This window comes from Triticum dicoccoides, chromosome 5B (genome assembly GCF_002162155.2).
Source record: "Triticum dicoccoides isolate Atlit2015 ecotype Zavitan chromosome 5B, WEW_v2.0, whole genome shotgun sequence".
In the NCBI taxonomy this organism is placed as follows: domain Eukaryota; kingdom Viridiplantae; phylum Streptophyta; class Magnoliopsida; order Poales; family Poaceae; genus Triticum; species Triticum dicoccoides.
In genome coordinates, this window is record NC_041389.1 from 48,703,237 (window position 1) to 48,729,362 (window position 26,126).

At 43.3% G+C, this 26,126-nt stretch overlaps 2 protein-coding genes and 1 pseudogene across 3 annotated transcripts; 2 read left to right on the forward strand and 1 right to left on the reverse strand.

Moving 5' to 3' along the window:
* The first annotated feature begins 18,395 nt into the window (after positions 1–18,395).
* Positions 18,396–19,290, forward strand: LOC119306899 (annotated as a pseudogene).
* Positions 19,291–21,507: 2,217 nt separating this feature from the next.
* On the reverse strand, positions 21,508–22,452 carry LOC119305138 (E3 ubiquitin-protein ligase CIP8-like). Of its 2 annotated transcripts, none has more exons than XM_037581741.1 (3): positions 22,234–22,452; positions 21,975–22,073; positions 21,508–21,813 (listed from the first exon to the last, which is right to left on the reverse strand). In XM_037581741.1, exons 1-3 carry the CDS (start codon positions 22,429–22,431, stop codon positions 21,700–21,702), a joined length of 411 nt encoding a protein of 136 aa, XP_037437638.1. In that variant the 5' UTR covers positions 22,432–22,452; the 3' UTR covers positions 21,508–21,699. The 2 variants fall into 2 exon arrangements, with proteins under 2 accessions (XP_037437638.1, XP_037437637.1); XM_037581740.1 differs by having other exon boundaries at positions 21,963–22,073.
* Positions 22,453–24,262: 1,810 nt separating this feature from the next.
* On the forward strand, positions 24,263–25,229 carry LOC119306920. Its single transcript, XM_037583006.1, has one exon. The coding sequence runs from the start codon at positions 24,366–24,368 to the stop codon at positions 25,227–25,229; it is 864 nt and encodes a 287-aa protein (XP_037438903.1). The 5' UTR covers positions 24,263–24,365.
* The last annotated feature ends 897 nt before the right edge of the window (positions 25,230–26,126 follow it).

Here is a 26,126-nt window from a genome sequence, read left to right on the forward strand (position 1 = left end):
ATAGAATACAAACGGGATTCGAATTGAGTTGGCACGGTAAATGTGCACTCTGCAAAATTTGAACGAAGCGGGGAAAGTCGCAGTAACCGCACGAAACCAATATCTATGATATGGAAATTACTACTGCCTATATATCCCTGCCATGCAAAGCCTATCTGCTGGATTTCTATAGGTTTCGATAGGGGTAGGTTTGTAATTTCACCCAAACTTGACGTAACCGCCTCTCACCCAGATTCATACACGGTGGGCGCCAAAACATAGTGTGTCCTCGGCCGAAATCGACTCCCTCCCCAATTCATATTCATACTCGGTGGCGCCAAAAACAAACTCTCGTCGGCAAATATTCGGTGTATGCGAGATTACCGTCCTATCCCCAACCGACTAATATTGCTGTGATGTAGTAGAAATTTGAAACCAGGATTAAGTTTGTAAATTTCCTCGCATTTGAGACAAGCACACCCTAAATACATGGTTCCCCCCTTCCTCTCTACCTCCCTTTTCCCCATTCGTACTCCGTGGGCGCCAAAACACCCTCTCCATCCCACCCTCCTCCTTCCGCCGCCGTCCCCCACCCCATCCACCACCGTCTTCCTCCATCATGCCGGAGATGATACCCTGATGCCGCCGTCCATTACAAGAGATCGACTCTCTCATCCATGGCTTCGGACTAGGATCCTTGCATCCCGTCCTCTCGCTTCACCCCCGCCGTCGTCCACCTTGTTGGTGCCGCTCCTACGACTGTCTCGTCCACCGCACCCTGCCGCCACCGTCTACCCTCCTAGATCTGGTTCCACGCTGCCGACAGCCATCGCTACCGCAGCACCGTCAAATTCTCAGCAGATGCGTACACGGCGCCGCACCATAGGCGGTACTCTATCGTATCTGCTCAACTTATTTATCGCAGCCAGAAAATAGATCGCCACTGCTTTACTCTGATTTCTTGTCTTGGTTGCGAAGTTGCCTTTGTCTAGTTTGCACCTTCAGATCCGCCATGGCACGCTCAACACTATACTCCCAATGCTTATGGTTTTCCCCTTTTATATTCCACACTAGTTAAATCACAGTAGACTAAATTTCAAAATTGGGCCATTCGATTTTTCAGAGCTCGCTGGAGTTTGCTGGTGCGAACGAAGGGGCTCGGGTGGTTGTGGGGCCTCGCCGAACGAAGAAAACTCAATGTGGGTGGGGTTTGGGGCGGGGGTGGGGGTGGGGGTGGCGGAGGAACACAGGCGCTGAGGGCCAGTGGTCCGGCCGGCGGCCCGTGCGGTGTTCTATATGGGAAGAATCAGAGACGAGGAAGGAGAAGGGTTAGGAGACGTAGGATCTTCATCCAACCGCCTGAAATGGTCGAGAGATAGCTAGGAGTTGCATGCTTAATGCGCTCTAGTTCATCATGTATGGGCACTGCGCAACCAGCATTTTATTATCCAAAATCTGCTTGATCTTCTTTACCATGTTCATCTTCCGTTCTTCTTTAATATGTAGTCTCTCCGTTCCTAAATACAAGTCTTTGTATAGATTCCATCATGGACTACATATGGAGCAAAATGAGTGAATCTACACTCTAAAATATATCTGGATACATCTGTATGTGATCCATTGTGGAAGTCTCTACCAAGACTTATATTTAGGAACGGAGGGAGTATGATAGTAGTACAGTATGTTCCTTGTACTGAAGATGAGCAGGGAAATTCGCAGTGTAGAGGTCTATACGGTTGGTTGTGATGGACACTTTGAGCCTCTTTGATTCGTAGGATTTTGTAAACATAGGAATAGGATTTGTAGTGACCTGCCCACTTGAATCCTATAAGAATAGCAAGGAAATGCGGGGAGCTGTGTCGCCTTTGATAGTTACACTGATATTAATAGTACTACACCTTCAGTTGAAGAGAACTGGTACCCGAAGCCTTTCTAGCCGTACCAGCAGTACTAGCACATATATTCCAGCAAGTTCCACTTTGCTGATTTTACTCTGATGCTTAAGGTTTTCCCGTTATATCTACACTATGATCTGTGTAGCTGCTTTGTGTTGCACTAGCAGCAGTCCACTCTTGAAGCTAAACACTGCAATGACTTATACAAAATTGGCACCAAGGCATCGAGTGCCATTCTGGATGCAATGAAACTCATACGCTCCCCACCTATTGACTCTTGTTCATAATATGATCCTAATGACTCTTGTTCAAAATTGCCACATATAGAGAGACATCATGGAGTTGCATTTCTTTGGGCGCTATGATTCATCATGAGTGGGCAACCAACATTGTATGCAATGAAGCGGAACCTCAAGAATATGCTTCCTCTTCTATTCTTTAACGTGTTCCTCTTTGTTTATTCTGTATTTAGTACGTACAGTATGTTCCTTGTCAGGAAGGGGCGCAGGGACATCTGCAGTCAACAGCTGATAGAGCTGGCTTGTACGTGATCTAAAGGCTTTCAATTACTAGCGGCAATACAACACCGTATTTTCAAGCTAGTTCCACTTTCCCGATTTATATATCGTAGTTATGGTGTACCCCTGTTATGTACACTATGATCTACCTAGTTGTTGTGTGCTCTTGTTATCATGGTTTGGCAATAAACTCTCTATACATTATATTATGGACCTATCATCTGCCAACTATCCTTACTTCTGGAGCCTATTTTTCTGTATACTTGTGCCAGATTATATAAATGCACGCACCATATTATAGCACACATGAGCTCTCTCATCAGAATCCAGTGATAGCACACAAGTGTTTACAGGGGCGCCCCTATATTAGAATATCATCTGCATTACAAAGATAATCTCACAACTATTTATGTTTTCATGGTTCTCAGATATTATACGCAATTACAGTGAATATCAGAATCCACGCATCAGAAGAATATTGTGAAACACTTCAATGACTTACAAAATTGGCACCAAGGCATTGAGTGCCATTCTGGATGCAATGAAACTCATACGCTCCCCACCTGTTGATTCTTGTTCAGAATATCATCCTAATGACTATTCTAACCTCGAGGAGTCAAAGGCAGATGGCCTGTCCTGTTCACCCATCAAGGTGCCTGTTCCAATTTGGCAAGGTTCTATTGATTGTGCGTATCTTGCATATGTTGTCTTGCATTTCTTCTACTTTGTTGCACCACCATCTGCTTAGTTTACTCATCATATAACTCGAGATGCCATGCCCATCCATTATCAATACATATTCCATCTGTCATCATACCATGTTTTTTCACTGAAATGCTATTCTTGTGCATCAGACATCAAAAAGGAAGAGGGTGATTGCCGAACCTGAAGGAGCACCAGCAAAGTCCTTGAAAAACGTGGTGGTGCCAGAGAAATCAGACAGCGCCCCGCTTATATTGGATGTACAACCAGTGACACAAAACGTAGGACCGACTCCAGCAGATTGTACCCATACTTCACTGGCCACACCACTAGCCCCACCACACAGGACCTGCACTCCAGCAAAAGGTATACTGATTTCATTTGCCATAGCACCAGCCGTACCACAGAAAAATCCCACTCCAGCAAAAAGTACAGCAAGTCCACCGGCCGAATACCTATCCAAACTACCGAGACGTCCAATTCTTGCAGATTGGAACCCCATTCCATTTATTCCCAGTTTAAAAGACAATGCTTTCAATGTTGTTAGGGACTACGTGCATATATTCCCATCATGGGAAGATTATAGTGAAGACAAACACCATTTTCACATCTTCATGTCCAACTTATGTGTAAGTGCTATTATTCATGGTTATTATTTTCTTGTTTTCTGCTGATTGAACACATCAATGATTTACATTACATTGTTGTAACTAGGCGAGGGTCAATCTGGATAGTCATGACAAGCAAAGCTTGCGTGTGCTTTTCAAGGAAGCATTGGAATATTATTGGTGTTACCTGAGGAAATCACACTTTGATGGCAAGTCTATAAACGAATTTCCGGTGAAATCTCATGTGCTAAATTTAGAAGACATTGAATGGAAAAACCTTGTTATGCACTGGTCTCGTTCCCAGGATGAGGTACTGTCTATGAAATCACATGACAATTTGAACTTCTACTTTTCCGCATGTGCCTTACGGATCTTTTTTGCAGGAAATCTGCTCGAAGAAAAATTCCAGTTTGAAAAGAACAACAGGATATCGCAAATATGTTGCCCGCTTCTTTGCTCTTGTTAGTACCTATTGTCCTGTATCACTGTACTTGCATACATACCTGGTTCATTATGTGACAGCAGCATGCATGATAGCTTGTTTATCAATTGTTCGCTCCAAATTATCTGATCTGTATGAATGGTTACATTAGTGTAGAATATATCCAGTGCCAATGAATTTTTTTAGCTCTGCATTGTTCTTGTAAGTACATGTTGTCCTTTGTCAGTGTACTTATATTGACAGGTAGTTGTTCATGTACCATCACTCTGCAGCTTATTTTCCTTTGCCCTCCATTTTCTACACATCAGATCTATATTTACTCTTACCATAAGGTTGGTACTGAAGAAGTTTAGCTGTGCATTGCTCTTGGTTGTGCCTTTTGCCTGTATCGCTGCACATACATTTATAGCTACTTGGTTATGTAGCATCACTCTTCAACTTATCTTAAATATTCTCCATTTTTTCGTATATTATCACATCTATATTTACTCTTAACAAAATGTAGAATAAAGGCAATGCTTATGAAGAAGATTCTGTGGTAAACTTCTTGAATTGCCCCCTCCCCCCCCCCCATTAGCATGGACAAGGGCTTTATAGAGCCTGTCTTCACCAGTAATGTAAGTTTGTCCTTCTCAAGCCTTCAAACTTTGTTGTGTATATTTGGTTAGGCATGACTGCAACAGCTATTTATTTTGGGTGTTTGCATCAATTGCATGTTTAAAGCTTATTATGTAGTTCATAAACAAAAGTTTGTCCTTCTCAATTTAAATTTTCAGTTGTACAACTAAGTCCCTTCTTCATACCATGTAAATTAAACTATATAGAGCAAGTGATCTTCTTTTGCACTGCATGTATGCTTCTGTTCTTCATCTGTAATCCAGTGGTGTGGTGAACCTACCCACTACAGCACAATGTCATATTCTGCAATGTCTTAACTATGAACAATGTCATATCATTCTACTATTATTTAAACCGTCTCTTTATTTGCCAATCTAAAATGGGATAAATTGATAGCACACTAACCATTGATACTTATGAGTTCTTGATCTGTAATCCAGTGGTGTCGTGAAGCTGCCAACTCCTTCACAATGTCATTTCCTGCCATGTCTTGACTTGAACAATACCATATTGTGTTAATGCAATTTTAAACTGTGTCACATTATTCGTCAGTAAGAAATGTGATGAATTGTCAGCACTGATACTTTTATGTGCAAAATCTGTCATCTGTCTACTTGTTTATCTTTCAGAGTGAGGAAGATATAAGTGTTGAACAAGTGCAGTCTCATCATCTTGCTCAGCTGCTTGCGCTGCAGCACCCCAGCAGGGCTAACCTTTCTTGAACTCTATTGAAGTGATGTCGGTTTTGTATATTATTTTGTCGGCGTGTTTATTTGCACTGGTGGCTATCTTTGATGCCCAGTGTATGTAATCTCCTGTCTGCTTGTGCTTTATTATCATAGTGGCGAACTTTGATGCCCAGTGGATGTAATATGCCACAGTTTCTTTATTGTATAGTCTAGGTTTTTTCTTATTCACGATGCTGTAGTTATTTTATTATATATATCCTGTCTTCGCAGTAAACTGGCCAAACCGTAAAATTACGGTACACAATCGGGCCGTCATGCAATCACGATGTATGATCCGCATCATGGGCCCCGTCATCTTGGTCCGTTAAAATTCCAAAAGTAAACTGGCCCACTAGTAGATTCGGGCCTTTAATAGGCCGAGTAACCCTCGGCCCTCTTTTCGCAAGAAAACTCAATGGGCTTTTAGGAGGCTGAGAAGTAGGTTAGGCCTGAAACGTGCCGAACAGCTCACGGGCCGGCAGCAGCCCGAAATGGACCCCGGCCCATGATTGTGCAAATCAAATCACGGGCTTTTAATAGGCCAAAATTGTCTCGGTCCTTGTTTGGCCCAATAAGATATCGGCTGCGAGCAGGCCGGATGCAAACTAGGCCGTAGTTAGGCCCAACTAGATGATGGGCTTTTAACAGGCCGAAATTAATATAGGGCCGAAATGTTAAACGGGCCCTTAACATGCCGAAACTAATATTAGGCTGAATTACCAAATCAGCCTTTAGCAAGTGGGCCGAATCTGATATGGGCCATAATTGAGCCCAAAGCCTCTTAAAGGGCCGGACCTGATCTGAGCCGTGATTTGGCCCAAAACATGGTAGGCTTTTAATGGGCCAGATCTCATATGGGCCATTATTAGGCCCAGAACGTGGCAGGCCATTAATGGACCGGATCAAATATGGGCCGACATTTGGCCCAAAACATGGCAGACAGTTAATGGGCCGGCCTACTAGGGTCCTCAAAATCTTGTGGGCCTACAGCTGGGCCGGCCAATTAATGTTGCCGAAATCTCATGGGCCTTTAGCTGCGCAGGCCCATTATGATCCGCAAGAATTTTGTGGGCCTTTACCTGCGCCAGCCCATTATGGCACACAAAAATTTTGTGGGCCTTTACCTGGGTCGTCCCATTATGGCCCGCAAAATCTTGTGGCCATTTAGCTGGGCCAACCCATTATGGTCCGCAAAATCTTGTGGGCCTTTAGCTGGGATATCCCATTATGGTCTGCAAAATCTTATGGGCCTTTAGTTGGGCCGGCCCATTTAAACTTGATGGGCCGGTCCACGTGTCAACATATCATAGGCGCGTCTCGCCCATTGGATGAGTGACACCTGTGCCAACGCGGACCTGACATGTGTCTCCTCCAGCCAATGATGATTTTACACGTGGAAAATCCCCATTGGTCAGGGCTGTTAACGGGTTATCGGATCCAAAACCCGACCCAATAGCTTAACGGCATTCCGTTACGGTGGATGCCACGTGTCGGTCACCCTTGATGAAAGCACTTCTGTGACGCGTGATTTATCGTCATGGAAGTGGACACTTCCGTGATGATAATTCTGGTAATGTCATGGAACACTTCTACGACAACACATGTATGACTATCTTGATTCTGCCATAAAATCGTCATGGATGTACATGCATGAAAAAAAACGCGACCTACTGTGACAAACACGTATCATCACGGAAGTGTATTTTTTTGGTAGTGTATTGAGATCCAAAGAGAGAGAAGAACCCATCTAGCTAATAACTACGGACCCGAAGGTCTGTGGTAAACTACTCACAACTCATCGGAGAGGCTATCTTGTTGATGTAGAAGCCCTCCGTGGTCGATTCCCCCTCCGGCGGAGCGCCGGCGAAGGCTCCAAGATGGGATTTCGCGGATACAGAAGGTTGCGGCGATGGAAATAGTTTTTCGTGTGCTCCCCTGATGTTTTTGGGGTACATGGGTATATATAGGAGGAAGAAGTACGTCGGTGGACGCCCGAGGGGCCCATGAGAAGGGGGCGCGCCCAGTAGGGGGGGGCGCCCTCCACCCTCGTGGCCTCCTCAATTGTTTCTTGACTTGCACTCCAAGTCCTCTGGATCACGTTTGTTCCAATAAGATCACTCCCGAAGGTTTCATTCTGTTTGGACTCCGTTTGATATTGCTTTTCTTCGAAACACAGAAATAGGCAAAAAAAATAGCAATACGAGCTGGGCCTCCGGTTAGTAGGTTAGTCCCAAAAATGATATAAAAGTGTAATATAAAGCCCATAAACATCCAAAACAGGTAATATAATAGCATGGAACAATAAAAAATTATAGATATGTTGGAGGCGTATCAAGCATCCCCAAGCTTAATTCCTGCTCATCCTCGAGTAGGTAAATGATAAAAACCAAGTTTTTGATGTTGAATGCTACCTAGCATAATTCTCAATGTAATTTTCTTTATTGTGGCATGATTTTTCAGATCCAAATGATTCAAGATAAAAGCTTATAAAACATAAAGAATAATAATACTTTGAAGCATACTAACAAGTAATCATGTCTTATCAAAATAGCATAGCCAAAGAAAGCTTATCCCTACAAAATCATATAGTTAGGCCAGGCTTCATTTTCATTACACAAAATACTCCCATCGTGCACAACCCTGATGACGAGCCGAGCAATTGGTTCATACCTTTTAACGCACTCCAGTTTTTTCAACTCTTACGCAATACATGAGCGCAAGCCATGGACATAGCACTATGGTGGTATATGGTGGTGGTTGTGAGGACAAAAAGGGATAAGATAGTCTCACATCAACTAGGTGTATCAATGGGCTATGGAGATGCCCATCAATAGATATCAATGTGAGTGAGTAGGGATTGCCATACAACGGATGCACTAGAGCTATAAATGTATGAAAGCTCAACATAAGAAACTTAGTGGGTGTACATCAAACTCGCTTGCTCATGAAGACCTAGTGCATTTTGAGGAAGCCCATCATTGGAATATACAAGCCAAGTTCTATAATGAAAAATTCCCACTAGTATATGAAAGTGACAACACAAGAGACTCTCTATCATGAAGATCATGGTGCTACTTTGAAGCACAAGTGTGGAAAAGAGATAGTAGCATTGTCCCTTCTCTCCTTTTCTCTCTTTTTTTGGTGGGCTCTTTGGCCTCATTTTTTTTATTTTTTTGGTGGGCTCTTTGGACTTTTTTTATTTAAAGTCCAAAGTCTCATCCCGACTTGTGGGGGAATCATAATCTTCATCATACTTTCCTCAATTGGGACAATGCTCTAATAATGAAGATCATCACACTTTTATTAATTTACAACTCGAGAATTACAACTCGACACTTTTAGAACAAAATATGACTCTATATGAATGCCTCCGGCGGTGTACCGGGATATGCAATGAATTAAGAGTGACATGTATGAAAATTATGAAGCTGGCCTTTCCAGAAATACGATGTCAACTACATGATCATGCAAAGAGCAATATGACAATGATGGAGCGTGTCATAATAACGTTGCATGGCAATTTATCTCGGAATGGCTATGGAAATGCCATAATAGGTAGGTATGGTGGTTGTTTTGAGGAAGGTAAATAATGGGTGCATGATACCGGCGAGAGTTGCACGGCATAATAGAGGCTAGCAAAGTGGAAGGGTGAGTGTGCATATATCCATGGACTCACATTAGTCATAAAGAACTCATATACTTATTGCAAAAGTCTACTTAGCCCTCGAAGAAAAGTACTACTACGCATGCCCCTAGAGGGATAGATTGGTAGGAAAAGACCATCGCTCGTCCCCGACTGCCACTCATAAGGAAGATAATCAAAAGAGTACCTCATGCAACAAATTTGTCACACAACTTTTACCATACGTGCATGCTACGGGACTTGCCAACTTTAACACAAGTATTTCTCAATTTCATAATTACCCACTAGCATGACTCTAGTATTACCACCTTTATATCTCAAAATAATTATCAAGCATCAAATTGATCCTAGTGTTTAATGCACTTTCTATGATAGTTTTTATTATACCCAACTTGGATGCTCATCATTCTAGGACCAAATTTATAACCATAGCAAATACCATGCTGTTCTAAAAGACTCTCAAAATAATATAAGTGAGGCATGAGAGATCAACAATTTCTTCAAAATTAAGCCACCGCCGTGCTCTAAAAGATATAAGTGAAGTACTAGAGCAAAACTATCAAGCTCAAAAGATATAAGTGAAGCACATAGAGTATTCTAATAAATTCTAATCAAGCGGGATTCTCCCAAAAGCTGTGTACAGCAAGGATGATTGTGGAAAACTAAAAATCAAAGACTAATATCATACAAGACGCTCCAAGCAAAACACATATCATGTGGCGAATAAAAATATAGCTCCATGTAAAGTTACCGATAAACGAAGACGAAAGAGGGGATGCCTTCCGGGGGCATCCCCAAGCTTAGTCTTTTGGCTATTCTTGAATATCTTTGGGTTCCATGGGCATACCCAAGCTTAGGCTCTTGCCACTCTTTATTCCATAGTCCATCAAATCTTTACCAAAAACTTGAAAACTTCACAACACAAAACTCAACAGGAAATCTCATAAGCTCCGTTAGTGAAAGAAAGAAAAACCACCACATAAGGTACTGTAATGCACTCATTATTTATTTATATTGGTGTTAAACCTACTTTATTCCAAGTTTTCTATGGTTCATACCACTTAATACTAGCCATAGATGCATTAAAATAAGCAAACAACACACGAAAGGCAGAATCTATCAAAAACAGAATAGTCTGTAGCAATCTATAACTTTCGAATACTTCTGGAACTCTAAAAATCCTATAAAAATAGGAAGTCCTGAGAAATTTGTCTATTGATATACAGCAAAAATAATCAACGAAAAACCACGTTTCTGTGAATTACTAAAATTATTTTCGTGCGTGCAAAGTTTCTATTTTTCAGCAGAATCAAATTAACTATCACCATAGGTTATCCTATAGGTTCTACTTGGCACAAACACTAAATAAAACATAAAAACACATCTAAACAGAAGGTAGATGCAAAATTTATTACTAAACAGAAACAAAAATAAAAAACACAAATAAAATTGGGTTGCCTCCCAACTTGCGCTATCGTTTAACGCACCTAGCTAGGCATAAAAGCGAGGATAGATCTAAGTAGTGCCATCTTTGGCACTCAATTCGTAAGTAGCTCGCATGATATATTCATAAGGTAATTTGACTTTCTATCTTGGAAAGTGCTCCTTGCCTTTCCTTAATGGAATTTCGAATCTAATATTCCCTTCCTTCATATCAATAATCGCACTAATCATTCTAAGGAATGGTCTACCAAGAATAATAGGACATGAAAGATTGCAATCTATATCAAGAACGATAAAATCTACGGGCACCAAATTTCTATTTCCAACAATGAGAACATCATTGATTCTCCCCATTGGCTTTTTAATGGTGGAATCCGCAAGGTGCAAATTTAAAGAGCAATCATCAAGATCATGGAAACCTAGAATATCACATAAAGTTTTCGGAATCGTGGAAACACTAGCACCCAAATCACACAAAGCATAACACTCATGATCTTTAATTTTAATCTTTATAGTAGGTTCCCACTCATCATAAAGTTTTCTAGGTATAGAAACTTCCAAATTAAGTTTTTCATCATAAGATTGCATCAAGGCATCAACAATATGTTTGGTAAAAGCTTTATTTTGACTATAAGCATGAGGAGAATTAACAACGGATTGCAACAAGGAAATACAATCTTCTAGAGAACAATTATCATAATTAAATTCCTTGAAATCCAAGATAGTGGGTTCAATGCTATTTAAAGTCTTGACCTCTCCAATCCCACTTTTTCCAAATTTAGCATCAAGATCTAAAAACTCCGAATCATTAGGACGCCTTTTAACTAAAGTTGACTCATCTCTAGTCCCATCATCATTAAGATTCATATTGCAAAACAAAGATCTAATAGGGGACACATCAATAACTTTAAGATCTTCATCATTATTTTCATGGAAACTAGAAGAACATACTTTTATAAAAGCAATCTTTCTTAGCACGCAATCTAGCGGTTCTTTCTTTGCACTCGTCAATGGAAATTCACATAGCTTTTAGAGACTCATTGATATCATGCTTAGGAGGAGTAGATCTAAGTTTCAAAGAATCAACATCAAGCGAGAGTCTATCAATGTTCCTAGCCAAATCATCAATTTTGAGCAATTTTTCTTCAAGCAAGGCATTAAAATTCTTTTGAGAAATCATAAATTCTTTCACACTATTCTCAAAATCAGAGGGCATCTTATTAAAATTACCATAAGAATTATTGTAGGAATTTTCATAATTATTAGAGGAATTGCTAGGGAACGGTCTAGGATTAAAGTTTCCTCTATAAGCATTGTTTCCAAAATTATTCCTACCAACAAAATTCACATCCAAAGATTCATTATTATTATCAATCAAAGTAGACAAGGGCATATCATTGGGATCAATAGAAGCACTCTTAGTAGCAAACAATTTCATAAGGTCATCCATCTTTCCACTTAAAACGTTAATTTCTTCTATAGCATGCACTTTTTTACTAGTAGATCTTTTGGTGTGCCATTGAGAATAAGTAGCCATAATATTATCAAGGAGTTTTGTAGCTTCTCCTAAGGTGATTTCCATAAATGTGCCTCCCGCGGCCGAATCTAAAAGATTTCTAGAAGCAAAATTCAATCCGGCATAAATTTTTTGTATGATCATCCATAAATTCAAACCACGAGTAGGGCAATTATGAATCATCAATTTCATTCTTTCCCAAGATTGGGCAACATGCTCATGATCAAGTTGTTTAAAATTCATAATATCGTTCCTAAGAGAGATGATCTTAGGGGAGGAAAATACTTAGAGATCAAAGCATCTTTGCACTTATTCCATGAATCAATACTATTCTTAATCAAAGACAAAAACCAAACTTTAGCATGATCTCTAAGTGAAAACGGAAATAACTTCAATTTAACAATATCATTATCCGTATCTTTCTTCTTTTGCATCTCACACAAATCAATAAAGTTGTTTAAATGGGTAGCGGCATCTTCACTAGGAAGGCCGGAGAATTGATCTTTCATAACAAGATTCAGCAAAGCAGCATTGATTTCACAAGACTCAACAACATTAAGAGGAGCAAGCGGAGTACTAAGGAAATCATTATTATTGGTATTGGAAAAGTCACACAACTTGGTATTATCTTGCGCCATAGAGACAAGCAATCCAACACACAAGCAAACAAAAAGGCAAGCGAAAAAGAGGAGAGGAGATTGGGAAAGAGAGGGTGAATAAAACGGCAAGGGCGAAGTGGGGGAGAGGAAAACGAGAGGCAAATGACAAATAATGTAAATGCGAGGGAGATGAGTTTGTGATGGGTACTTGCTATGTCTTCACTTGAGCGAAGACCTCCCCGGCAACGGCGCCAGAAATCCTTCTTACTACGTCTTGAGCTTGCGTTGGTCTTCCTTGAAGAGGAAAAGGTGATGCAGCAATAGTAGCATAAGTATTTCCCTCAGTTTTTGAGAACCAAGGTATCAACCCAGTAGGAGGCTCCTCAAAAGTCCCACGCACCTACACAAACAAACAAGAACTCGCAACCAACGCAATAAAGGTGTTGTCAATCCCTTCACGACCACTTGCGAAAGTGAGATCTGATAGAGATAATATGATAAGATAAATATATTTTTGGTATTTATAATATAGATTGGAAAAGTAAAGATGCAAATAAAAGTAGATTGAAAGCTTATATGATAAAAGATAGACCCAGGGGCCATAGGTTTCACTAGTGGCTTCTCTCAAGATAGCATAAGTATTACGGTGGGTGAACAAATTACTGTCGAGCAATTGATAGAAAAGCGAATAATTATGAGATTATCTAGGCATGATCATGTATATAGGCATCACGTTCGTCACAAGTAGACCGACTCCTGCCTGCATGTACTACTATTACTCCACACATCGACCAGCATGCATCTAGAGAATTAAGTTCATAAAGAACAGAGTAACGCATTAAGAAAGATGACATGATGTAGAGGGATAAACTCATGCAATATGATATAAACCCCATCTTTTTATCCTCGATGGCAACAATACAATACGTGCCTTGCTGCCCCTGCTGTCACTAGGAAAGGACACCGCAAGATTGAACCCAAAGCTAAGCACTTCTCCCATTGCAAGAAAGATCAATCTAGTAGGCCAAACCAAACTGATAATTCGAAGAGACTTGCAAAGATAACTTAATCACACATAAAAGAATTCAGAGGAGATTCAAATATTTCTCATATATAAACTTGATCATAAACCCACAATTCATCCGATCTCGACAAACACACCGCAAAAAGAGTTACATCGAATAGATCTCCAAGAAGATCGAGGAGAACATGGTATTGAGATCCAAAGATAGAGAAGAAGCCATCTAGCTAATAACTATGAACCCGAAGGTCTGTGGTAAACTACTCACAACTCATTGGAGAGGCTATGGTGTTGATGTAGAAGCCCTCCGTGGTCGATTCCCCCTCTGGCGGAGCACCGGCGAAGGCTCCAAGATGGGATCTCGCGGATACAAAAGGTAGCGGCGGTGAAAATAGTTTTTCGTGTGCTCCCCTGATGTTTTCGGGGTACATGGGTATATATAGGAGGAAGAAGTACGTCGGTGGAGTACGTCGGTGGACGCCCGAGGGGCCCACGAGATAGGGGCGCGCCCAGTAGGGGGGCGCCTTCCACCCTCGTGGCCTCCTCGATTGCTTCTTGACTTTCACTTCAAGTCCTCTGGATCACGTTTGTTCCAAAAAGATCACTCCCGAAGGTTTCATTCCGTTTGGACTCCGTTTGATATTCTTTTTCTTCGAAACACTGAAATAAGCAAAAAAACAGCAATACGGGCTGGGCCTCCGGTTAGTAGGTTAGTCCCAAAAATGATATAAAAGTGTAAAATAAAGCCCATAAACATCCAAAACAGGTAATATAATAGCATGGAACAATCAAAAATTATAGATACGTTGGAGACGTATCATAGAGCACTGTGAATAGAACTCATCAACAGAGGAATCACCTTGCTGGAGTGCATGCTCCTGATGCACCACAGATAGGTAGAGAGCATCACGAGAGGGCCGATAGCGCTGACAAAGATAAGACCACATCGCTGCAACTGTACCAAGTCCCATGAACTCCGAAGCAAACTGAGGGAGGACACTTGCAGTGAGAACAGCAGCAGCACGAGCATCGTCATTGCACCACTGAGTGTAAGCAAAGAGATCATCGCGGTACACCGAAAGAGCATTGGAATAAGCAGATACCTGCTGATCATAAGCATCAACGGCATCATCATCAAGGGCCTTGGTTGCATCTCGGTCAGCCTGAGAAGCCTCAGCAGCAAGTACCGGCGGCACCGATGGGATTGGGGCCACGGGCGCAACAGGGCATGGTGGGCAGGGGATCTCACCAGAAAGAACACCCCACAGAAGAAGACCACGCATATGGATGCACATGAACCCCACAAACTCAGCGTAGTTGGTGCCATCGAAGATCACTGAGCATCGAGGAACAACAACATAGCCTGAAGAAGACATGAGGGAACTCTATTTTTCTCCTCTGTCTTTTGGTCAACTCTCCCCGATCTGGATCGGGGCTGAGAGCCTCACGCGAGCCCGATGCAGCCCCGAGTGGGGAATCGGGAGGAAGTGGGAGTACAAGAGGAGGGCCGTCCCTGGGCTGCACTTGCGGCAGCAGATGAAGCAGTGGCAGCCAGCCAGATGCGGAGGTGTCGGGGGTAACACAACAGACGAGGGTGGCCTGGGCGCGTGGAAGGGGCAGCGGCAGCCAGAGGCGCGACCGGGGCGTGCGAAAGGAGCAGCGGCAGCCAGAGGCGCGGGCAGGGCGCGGCCTTGGCGCAGCCGGGTAGGAAGGGGCGGCCTGGTCGCGGCTGTGGCGAGGCCTGGGCGCGGCCGAGCGGGGAGGTCACAGCCAGATCGCGGCTGAGCACGCGGGCGCGGGCAGAGCAGCAGCAGGAGGGCCGCCGGGCGCGGAGAAGGTGGCCGACGACGGGGGAGGAGGTGGCCGGCGACGAGGAAGGCACGGAGCTGCAGCGTGTAGGAGAGGAAAAGGAACCTGGCAACTGATACCATGTTGGATAAGTGAGCAACTAGTATTTCCTGAAGGCCAAAGGCCATTACATATACATGTGTGTCAAAATGCAGAAAATCCCTTATACAACGGGGATATACCGAAAAGGGACTATACACATCTAACATACAGATCCAACACGCACGGGATGAAGAATTAAAGCGATCTTGAGTCAGAAGGGAGATCCGAAATTTGAATGAGAGAAAAACTAGATGAGAGAAGGGATCGAGCGCACCTCGCGTAAGCGGCCCATCTTTTGCTCGTACGTCTTACCATCAGAGCTGTTTAAGATATCTTGGACCTTGTTCATGTCAAAGTGTCGGAACAGGTAGATCAGGCGAGGAGGAAGAGGCTGCAACGGCGCATGGGGTGCACGAAAGAGACGAGGATTGCCTTGGCCGCTGGGTGGTCTACCAGCCATAGGGGTACGGCGGCGGCGTGGCTAGGGTTTTGACTTGAATGGTTTCTTTATTTGGGGAGGGGAAACATACATACATTTTCGGGATTTAGTAAAAAAAATTTAACCTTGCAAATAGAATAGCCTTCCTCAAAAAAAAGCAGAGAGAAATTTTAGCTGCCCAAATGTTGCTAGTCCATTTTTCAACATCCAATGTTTTTTTAAACACACGATCCTTTTTTAAAACATACAATCTTTATTCAATGGGCCATTTGCATTTCTGTCCCTAAATCGAACCACCTACTCAGATATGCCCCTAATTTCAAAGTCTGCTCAAATTTGCCCCTCTGCCGTTAAGTGACCTTACAAAAATGCCCTTCCGTTCCGTTTCCGTCCAGTCAAAGAGGTTTGACCGTCTATGGGGCGTTTGTTGGACATTTTTACCCCTGAAAAAAAACAAAAATTAAAGAGAAGAAAGAGAGTGCTTACCTTTTGGCCCAAGTGCAATGTGCACTTTCGGCCCATGTGCATACCGCCAGGCCCACCCATCTCCCCCAGTCGTCGTCTTCGTCAGCTCATCGACTGCACGCGCCGGCGCGCGCCACCGTCGCCCGCTGTTCGACAGCTGCCGCCGTAGTAGCTCGAGTAGGGCTACTTAGCGACGCCGGCAAGCCCTTGGACAACCCTAGCTAACTTTCCCTCCCTTCCCCCGATTTCTCTCCTCCCTCAGCCGCATCCCAGGACGGCAGTCGTCGTGACCGTCGCCATTGCCGCGGCCATTGTCCTCACAGACAGCTGAAAAGCTATCCAGGAGACACGCACGCCTCGACTTCGTCTACTCCTAGGAGAAGCTCGAGCAGGACCTCGCAAACATGACCGGATTGACCGTCTTCCTCGTCCGCGGCCGCCGGAGCACCGTCGTAAATTCGCCGCCCCTGTCCTGCTAAACCACAAATTAATGTCTCAGTCGTGTTCGTGGTGCCCCTAAGATGTCGCCCAGCCCCCTAAACCACTGGATCCATGGCCGCCTTCTCGAGTCCGTCGAGCACCGCCGGAGGCCGCCGCCTAGCTCGTCGCTGCAGTCGCGAGAGAGGGAGGGAGAGGAAGGGAGGGAGGGAGAGGGAGAATGGAATGGAGGGAGTGCTGCCGCGCGTGGGGAGCTGGTGCCGACGGCGCACAATCCGGCCTGTCGGCGCTCGCCGAAGGTGAGACAGAGAGGTCGTGAGGTAGGGGAGAGAGGTGGGAGGGATTTTTTATTTATCTATTTTTTGGGGCCCACATGTAAGTGTGTGAGAGAGAGGGTGAGAGGGAGAGTTTTTCCTTTTTATTTTTTTCTTACTGGGTCCCACATGTAAGTGGCACATGGAGGCAAGGGCAAAATGTCCAACAAACGCCCCGTAGACGGTCAAACCCCTTTGACCGGACGGAAACGGAACGGAAGGGCATTTCTGTAAGGGCACCTAACGGCGGAGGGACATTTTTTAGCAGGCTTTTGAATTAGGGGCAAATGTGAGTAGTGGGTTCGAGTTAGGGACATAGCTGTAAAAGACCCTTATTCAATTGAGATAACAGATACTCCCTCCGTTCCAAAATAGACGGCTTAACTTTATACTAACATCATAGTATCTATGTATTGTTTCATAGTGCAACTTCGGATCTCAAACTGATTAGATAGTTTTTCGTGACTAGATAGTTTTTCGTGACTAAGAGTGAAACTAATAAAATGTTGCACTGTATATGCAATGCGAATTAAATACATATTCTACAATAGTGATACGAGACTAGAGCAAAAGTTCATAGGAACTTTTCATAAATTGGAAAAGGAAAAAAATGCTATCCAATAATAAAGCATGCCTATTTTGTATGGAGACATCTCGTGAATATTCGGTATCCAAAGCAAAATAAGCAAGTAGTCGCTATAAAAATAGTATGCATAGTCAAATTTACCGTTCATGCATGAATGGATGGCTTAGATTAAACATTTCTCTTACCTCCTAGAAGCTAAGAGAGGATAATCTTAAAAGAGCTCATATTGAAAATCTACCATAGTGGTTACTCAACACATGATTTTCTACATACATGTGATGGTAGCATGCACCGATGGTAACGTGTGCCGCTAACTTAGTGGTAGATCTATCGGCAACGTGGCCATGCTTACCGCTACCATGTGTCACATCACATAACACGAGCGTTACTAGTTGATAGATGATGACAGCATTGCTTCCCTTTCGGGGGGCCCTTTATATCTATCTCTCACAGGCACAATAGAACACAAGCACACCAGCCCCCTTTCCCTTGCTTCCAGATCACCTATCTCTTCCTCTCCCATCCCTCACCAAGTCTGTGACCAAGATCTCATGGCCGCCAGTGCCAACTGCATGTCCACGAACCGACATGCTGATGACCAGGCTTCGCTACCACCAAACGATCTCGCTAGCATCCTCCACACACCACCCTAACCCTGGACTCAGCTCCGGGGAGGAGAACCTCGCCTTTTCTCTGATGATGCTGGCTAGTGGCATCCGTGACAAGCATCCTGCGTCCCTCCACCATGTTACAACGCCGTCACCGCCTCTACCACCACGCATGGCATATGTTCCAGCAGGTGTATCCCATGGTGCGCCGGCGGCCGAGGCGACCAGCCAAACACCCACTTCGGTGGTTGTGGCCGCTTCAAGGCAAGTTCCCACACAAGTGCCTTCACTGTCGCCGGTAGTCGCTGTCAGGCCAAATCTGGTGCTGGAGCAGGTGGTTCCACCGAGCCAAGCGACATGCCTGGTGACTGTGACTCAACAAGCGCCTGGTCTGGCATTGGCGTCCACCCAAGTGAGGCCGATTGTTGCGACGAACAAAGCACCATTCAGCAAGCCCAACAAAGTACCCATACGGCCGATCAAGCCCTGCAAATCGCTCAAGACCGTGGCCGCGATGGCGGAGAACCAGACGCCACAACAGGAGAGCCAACAGCTGTTGCACGAGTGCCCGTTGTGTCTCAAGAGGTTCAAGAAGTCTCGGGGCCTTAATGTGCACATGAAAACCCATCCAGATGGGAGGATGCACCCGTGTGTGTGGTGCATGAGCACTTTCCCAACCTCCTCCGCGCTTCGCTCACACGTCAGGCGCAGCAGTACCTGCGGCGGAAACAAGCCGAGAAGGCTTGCACCCGTAGCCGCGGCGGCGATCGCATGGCACACCATGGACCTGAACATGCCGGAGATTTAATTAGGCCGGCGATGGAGAAGGAGGAGGAGGACACCGACAAAGAACTTGCGGTTGGTGTGTTAGTGCGGCAATAAACGTCAGTTTCTGGTCCTAATATTAAAGTCTGTCAGTTTCAGAGCATGGTTAATAGTATAGCCAACTGCTGGCTATAAGCCATTGCCATGTCATCTATAGCCCATCTTATAGCCAATATGTACAATAGTTGATTAGAAGAGTGTACTATTTTTTTATTATATGACCCACCTTTCACTCTCATAAAGTGCCTAGGAGCACGTGTTAGAGCTGGCTCTTCACCAAGAGCCCGCTTCCCTTCTCTCTCTTCTTCTCTTTCCTCCAACTAAGCAAGAATATACTAGTTTATTTCTTATAGCCAGCTGACTCAGCTCTATTGTACTTGCTCTCAAGTTGATGAACAGCTGTAGTATTTAATTTTGGTAGCTAGCTTTGGCTTCTATTGTCAGACCGTGTGTTTTATCTTGTGCGTGTTGATTGGTTCACCATGGTCCGATCTTTCTTTCTTGTATGTCCTTTGTTTTGGTCATGTATTTGCGTTTACATGTTTGAATAAAACATTATTCGCTTTTACTAATTCTTAGCCGCCTAACAATTTCCTAACTCTTGGTTAAGGTTGCATATTAGTTAGTCTAAATTTGGCCTATTGAATCGTGCAGTTTTGTGTACCCATGTTAGATCAAGTTTCAATATTTAGTTTGCATATGTATGAATTATGAAGTGAGTAATATGCTAGTGGTTGGATGCGGATCCAGAAACATAGGGAAAAGACTTAGATATGATTATTTTTGTGGACAACTTATGAATAGACACTCCCATTATTGCAAATGAGCTAAATCTATAGAATTTTCTCATGGAGGAAATTTACAGACTGAGGCGGAGGACTCGATGAAATTTAAAGGGGAAGGGGGTAGAGTGAAATTCGGAGGGAGAAGTCCTCGTTTGGATGCCAGACGGGACTTGCCTTACCAAATTGTTGGCATTAACCAACAGGTAAGGCATGCTTTTGGATAGCTCCCAAATTTTTGTATCCGAGTCAAAAAAATTGGCCACCCCTTCTGATTGTGTGTCCTGCGTGGGAGATCCTGATGGCGGCGAAATTCTTCGCCAACTAATTGATGCCCCCGCTTGGAAAGGCGAGTGAAGGCACAATACAAACAAGCCCTTACAGACTACATACCCCACGTCTTGGACTCAGATTCAGGTTACAGATACCTATCTTTTTTTTTGGAAATGGAGGCATTGCCCCCGGCCTCTGCATCATGAAGATTCAGGCTACAGATACCTATCTGACTTCAAATGTTCACAGGACTTCAAATCGGGTGATCTTGGTATTTTCGGAAAGATTATCCCATGCATTTTCCAATGCATCCAGTCACACCTTTAAAATTTCTTGGGCTTTTCGGAAACCAAGGGGAAAACAGTAGATGCTGCGGAATATCTATCGATGTATGCTTTTTTGTTCTTGAGAGAAATCTCACATTCAGGAATGATCCATCACAAGCCAGCTAGCTAAACAGCTACCTTGCGACCATAGGAAAGTACACAGTGCATTAAGTGGCGGGGAGCGAAGCGAGCCCTTGGATCCTTCTCGCCAGCATCCATCAAAGGCGTTCGTTAACTGAACCTCGTCTACTTATAACTGAAGAAACGAAGACTCCAGGCTGTAGTCCTGACACTCCAAATCCCATTTGCATGGTTATCAGTTTTGTCCAGACTGTCCCGTGGCAGTGCTGTTATGATGGTCTTCAACGAGGTGCAGCAGATCCTCCTCAGCCATACATTCTCTTTATGCAGGACCCTCAACCTCAAGCCATACTTCAAACAAGATAGCCCAACATAAACTTCAAATAACATAGCCCATAAACCAAATGCTTAAATTGAATCTCAGACCGAATGCATCGAAATCGGCCACCATTTTGATGGCGATCACTGATGCTGGTACGCTATCATCGTATAAATTATTCTGCAAAGTTTTTAGGCTTCCATATAATCAGAGTCCAGGCAACGTGTAAAGCTACATGAGTATGTTGAACTAGGTGTCATTTTAATTAACAGCCATCTATTGTTAATACTTCAGCAGTAAAAGTAATGTTAATGACTGCAGTCCTAATTAGCCGCGTTTTGTCCATGAAGAAATGCATTGGAATAATTAATACTCTAAACGCTCTTATATTTCTTTACGGAGGGAGTACTGAGTAAACTACAGACCCAACTGCAGCTTACTCTGAAGTATAACCAAGTGCAACTCTAATCATTTCAGATTGTCCAAAAGTGCAGATTACTCAAGAGTATAAACAAGTGCATCTTGAAATATGTTGGTGCAATGTAAACTAAGAAAACATAGGCTGGGTGATCCATACAGCACACATAAATCACTAATAACTACCGTGAGGAATTCTCTGTCCGTCCAGCCTCAGGTTCTTCTCATAATCGGCACCTCAAGTCTTGTGCTACCTTTGGCTTCTTGCATTCCAGTTCGCCTTCAATAGGAGCATGTGGCCGTTTCGCGGTATCTGGGTCTTCTTCATCACCTAAGAGCTGAATTAATAGACAGAAATAATGTAGTGTACATATTAGAAGCAGGTATTAGCAGCACAAAAAAAGAAGCAGGTATATGTCCAAGACTGAAGAGGCAAATTCGCCCAACACAAAATGATATATTTTATGGATCGACTTGAGTTTGTTACCATCTGTCCTACATTTTCATCCTCTTCGTCCTCGTCCTCATCCTCATCCTCGTCATCGTCGACCTCGACCATGTAGAATATGTTACGAGCACGTTCGAAAGCATCCATTTCCTGAATAAAAGTTAGGGAGAATATATCTTAAAAGATTGAATGAGGTTTGCAGATCCAGCACAGGGACGACGAATTATAACGATCTTGAGACACAGGGGAGACCTGAAATCTGAATGGAAGAAGAACCAGATGAGAGAAGGGATGGATGGAGCACGCTCACCTCTCGTAGGCGGTCGATCCTCTGCTCGAACGTCTTGCCATCGGGGCGGTTCATGATATCGCGGATCTTGTCCAGGCCGAATTGTTGGAACAGGTCGGTCAGGCGAGGAGCAAGAGGCGACGACTGCGGATAGGGTGAATAAATCACATCACAGTAGCCTTCGCCGCCGGCTGGTCTGCCACTGCCAGGGCCGGCCATGGTTGCCACAAGGGAACGGCGGCGGCGCGCGCGGCCAAGGGTTGAAACGTGGATGGTTTCTTTCTTCGGGAAGCAGCGGAGAGGCAGTACTAATACTTGGGATTTAGTCATTAGGCGGGCCCAAATAAGTATGCAAAGCAAAATTTAACGATGGGCCCAATTAGTATGAACCGTCCATTTTGCAACATCCGATGGCTAGTATCACCTCTTGAAATTTTTCTCTTTATGCAAATAAGAAAAGAAATTATTATGTCATTAAAACATGATGCTAAATTAGGAAATATAGCATGCAGTGCTCAAATTTCCATGTCACTTTTCTACATGCCACGTCTTTGCCATTACATTTTTTAGCTAGGTTAATAGGTAGTCAACTTGGATAGTGAATATATGTGTCACTTTCATCACACAAAGTATATAAATTGCATATTCATGTAGTGAGTAAATCGCAGCTAATTCTTGGTAACTTTTTTAGGAAAATTCTTGGTAACTTTAGAACCTTTTAATTATAAAATCTCTAAGTACTCACTTGAATACCATAAGAGAAACAAAATAGAAACAAAATAACTTTGAAGTGAAAACTAATTCAGTTGATGTGAAACAAAATTCCAACATAGAAATAATAATAAAAACAAATCCGGCTGCAATCATTTTTTTGATATGGTTTAACTTATATCTATGTAGTGTTTCATGCTGAAATTTCGGATCTCCGACTGATTAGATAGTTTTCTGTAAGTAACAGTGAAACTAATAAAATGCTACAAGGTATATTTAGTATGAACTAAATATATATTCTACAATGGAAATACGAGATTAGAGCAAAAGTTAATATTTCTTAGAAATTGTTGATGAATAGAGAAAATAGAATTTGTGTTATCCAATAATGAGGTATGCATATTATGTACGCATGCATTCCATGAATATTTAGTATCAAAAGCAAAATAAACAAGTAGTTGCTATAATTGGAATAGTATGCATGGTCCTCTTATCCACGAGATAAAGGAGATTTTGTCGGGCGTCACCGAGTATTGAGTGGCTTGGGCCAGGTGAACAATGAACAAAGCTGCTCATAACTTAGCTAGGGAGGGTTGCCTTTTAAATTTATGCAAAACTTGGTTTAGTGTTTCTTCAGTTTGTATTCGAGATGCTTTAGTGGCTGATGGTGCCATGCACTACTAAGTAATAATAAGGCAACTGTTTTCGCTTAAAAAAATGTACTCCCTCCGTCTAGGTGTGTAAGTCATCTTATGAAAACCAAATAATCCCAAAACACTTAGGCGCGGTGCATTAAATTCTACCTCATTTCTTGTTTCTTGACATATCAACCAATAAGAGAAGTAAGGTGTGCATGCTTTTAATGACTTGAGACTATCAAACATGACATGCAGTGGTTAGTTCATTGCATGCAATGCTATTAATTAGCAATTGAACATTAAGTTTTCTTGTTTTCCCCTCCTCCTTGGTCAAGGTGCACAACCTAAAATGACTTACTCACCTAGACGGAGGAAGTACCATTGATGAATGGACAGTTGAGATTAAACATTTCTCTTACCTCATACTCCGTTGATGAATGGTCAAATGTACCGTTAATGAATGGTCTCGGAGTAGAAGGTAAGAGGAGCGTCTTAGAATAACTCGGTAGAAAAAATCAACCACATTAATTACTCAACACATGATTCTCTAATGTGCGCTGCTAACTCTAGTGATAGATCTATTGGCAACATGACCATGCTTATCGCTACCATGTGTCACGTCATATACCTCAGGCGTTACTAGTTGATAGATGATGACAACATTGCTCCCCTTTCAGGACCCCCTTTATATTTATCTCGCGCAAGCACAACACAAGCACACTAGTCCTCTTTCCCTTGTTCTTTGCTTCGACACCATCTATCTCTTCCGCTCTCGTCCCTCATAAGGTCTATGACCAAGATCTCATGGCCGCCAGCGCCAGCCGCATGCCCACGAGCCGACCTGACGATAACCAGCCTTCGCTACCACCGGCAATCTCGCTACCATGCTCCACGCACCACCCTAGCCGTGGACTCAGCTCCGAGGAGGAGAACCTCGCTTTTTCGCTGATGATGCTGGCCAACGGCATCCGGGGTGAGCATCCTGCATTCCTTGACCATGATACAACGCGACCACCGCCACCGCCTTTGCCACCACACGTGGTAGATATTCCAGTGGGCGTAGCCCGCGATTTAGCCCAGGGTGCGCCGGCAGCCGAGGTGACCAACCAAACATCGTCTTCAGTGGTCGTGGTTGCTCCAAGGCAAGGTCCCACACAAGCGCCGCCACCATCGTCGGTAGTCACTGTCGGGCCAAATCTGGTGCTAGAGCGGGTGGTCCCGCTGAGCCAAGCGCCACACCTGGTGATTGTGACTCAACCAGCCCCTGCTCTGGCATTGTCATCCACCCAAGCACGACACGTTGTCGCGACGAACAAAGTGCCATTCAGCAAGCCCAACAAAGCGTCCACACAACCAATCAAGCCCTGCAAATCGCTCAAGACTGCGGCCATGACGGTGGAGAACCAAGTGTTGCAGCAGGAGAGCCAACAACTATTACACGAGTGCCCGATGTGTCCTCGGGGCCTTAATGTGCACATGAAAAGCCATGCAGATGGGAGAATGCACCCGTGTGTGTGGTGCATGAGCACTTTCCCCAACTCCTCCGCGCTTCCCTCACACGTCAGGCGCAGCAATACCGGCGGTGGAATCAAGCCGAGAAGGCTTGCACCCATAGCCACGGCGGCGATCGCATGGCACACCATCGACCTGAACATTCCGGAGATTTAATTAGTTCGACGATAAAGAAGGAGGAGGACACCGGCAAAGAACTTGCTGTTGGTGTGTTAATGCGGCAATAAATGTCAGTTTCGGGTCCTCATATCATAGTCCGGCTGTTTCAAGTTCATGACAGCTGCAGCTTTTAATTTTGGTGGCTAGCTTAATAAGCTTTTAAATTTATTTGACCATGCTTATTAATTACTCCCTCCATTTTTATATACAAGGTCACTATGAAATATGAACATCTACAATACTTAAACTATATAATATGAAAATATATTTTATGGTGCATCTGAAAATGTTGATTTTATATTGTGAATGTTGATATTTTTTAATATAAAATTAGTCAAATTATGCAAAGCTTGACTTTGACCAAACCTTATATGCAGACTAAAAAAAATGGAGGGAGTACATCTATACAAAGCCACCAACAGTAATCGAGGCAAAATTAATGATATTTTCTCGTACTAGCAACTTGTTTAATAGTTGCATGCATGCAGTCATAATGACAGTCAGCTACTTCCTCCATTCAGTTTTCCTGCATGCATGTAGGGTATTAATGGTCCCAATAAACAAAAAGAAAAATTAACTTTCAAAGCAGACATTAAATTTTACATTGATACCTGTAATTTGAGCTTGTGGCCTTGTATATAAAAATGGAGGAAGTAATTCAGCATGGTTCGATCGTTATGTCTTTTCTATCCTTCGTCTTGGATATGTAGTGGCCTTTACATGCCTGAATAAATTTTATTTTGCTTTTACTAATTCGTAGTCGCCTGAAGTAATCCTTATCCATAAGAGGTTATAAATTTTATTTTGCTTTTACTAATTCGTAGTCACCTAAAGTAATCCTTACTCTCCATAAGAGGTTGTATATTAGTTAGTCTAAATTTGGTCTATTCAAAT

What these genes read in the sequence shown, in the direction of transcription:
- LOC119305138 (XM_037581740.1), bottom strand. Translation starts at nt 22,431, where the DNA reads ATGGCCGGCCCTGGCAGTGGCAGACCAGCCGGCGGCGAAGGCTACTGT. An exon ending in GGATCGACCGCCTACGAGAG is followed by an intron (nt 22,074 to 22,233) that starts GTGAGCGTGCTC and finishes ACTTTTATTCAG; the next exon opens with GAAATGGATGCTTTCGAACG. An exon ending in ATGAAAATGTAGGACAGATG is followed by an intron (nt 21,814 to 21,962) that starts GTAACAAACTCA and finishes CTATTAATTCAG; the next exon opens with CTCTTAGGTGATGAAGAAGA.
- LOC119306920 (XM_037583006.1), top strand. Translation starts at nt 24,366, where the DNA reads ATGGCCGCCAGCGCCAGCCGCATGCCCACGAGCCGACCTGACGATAAC.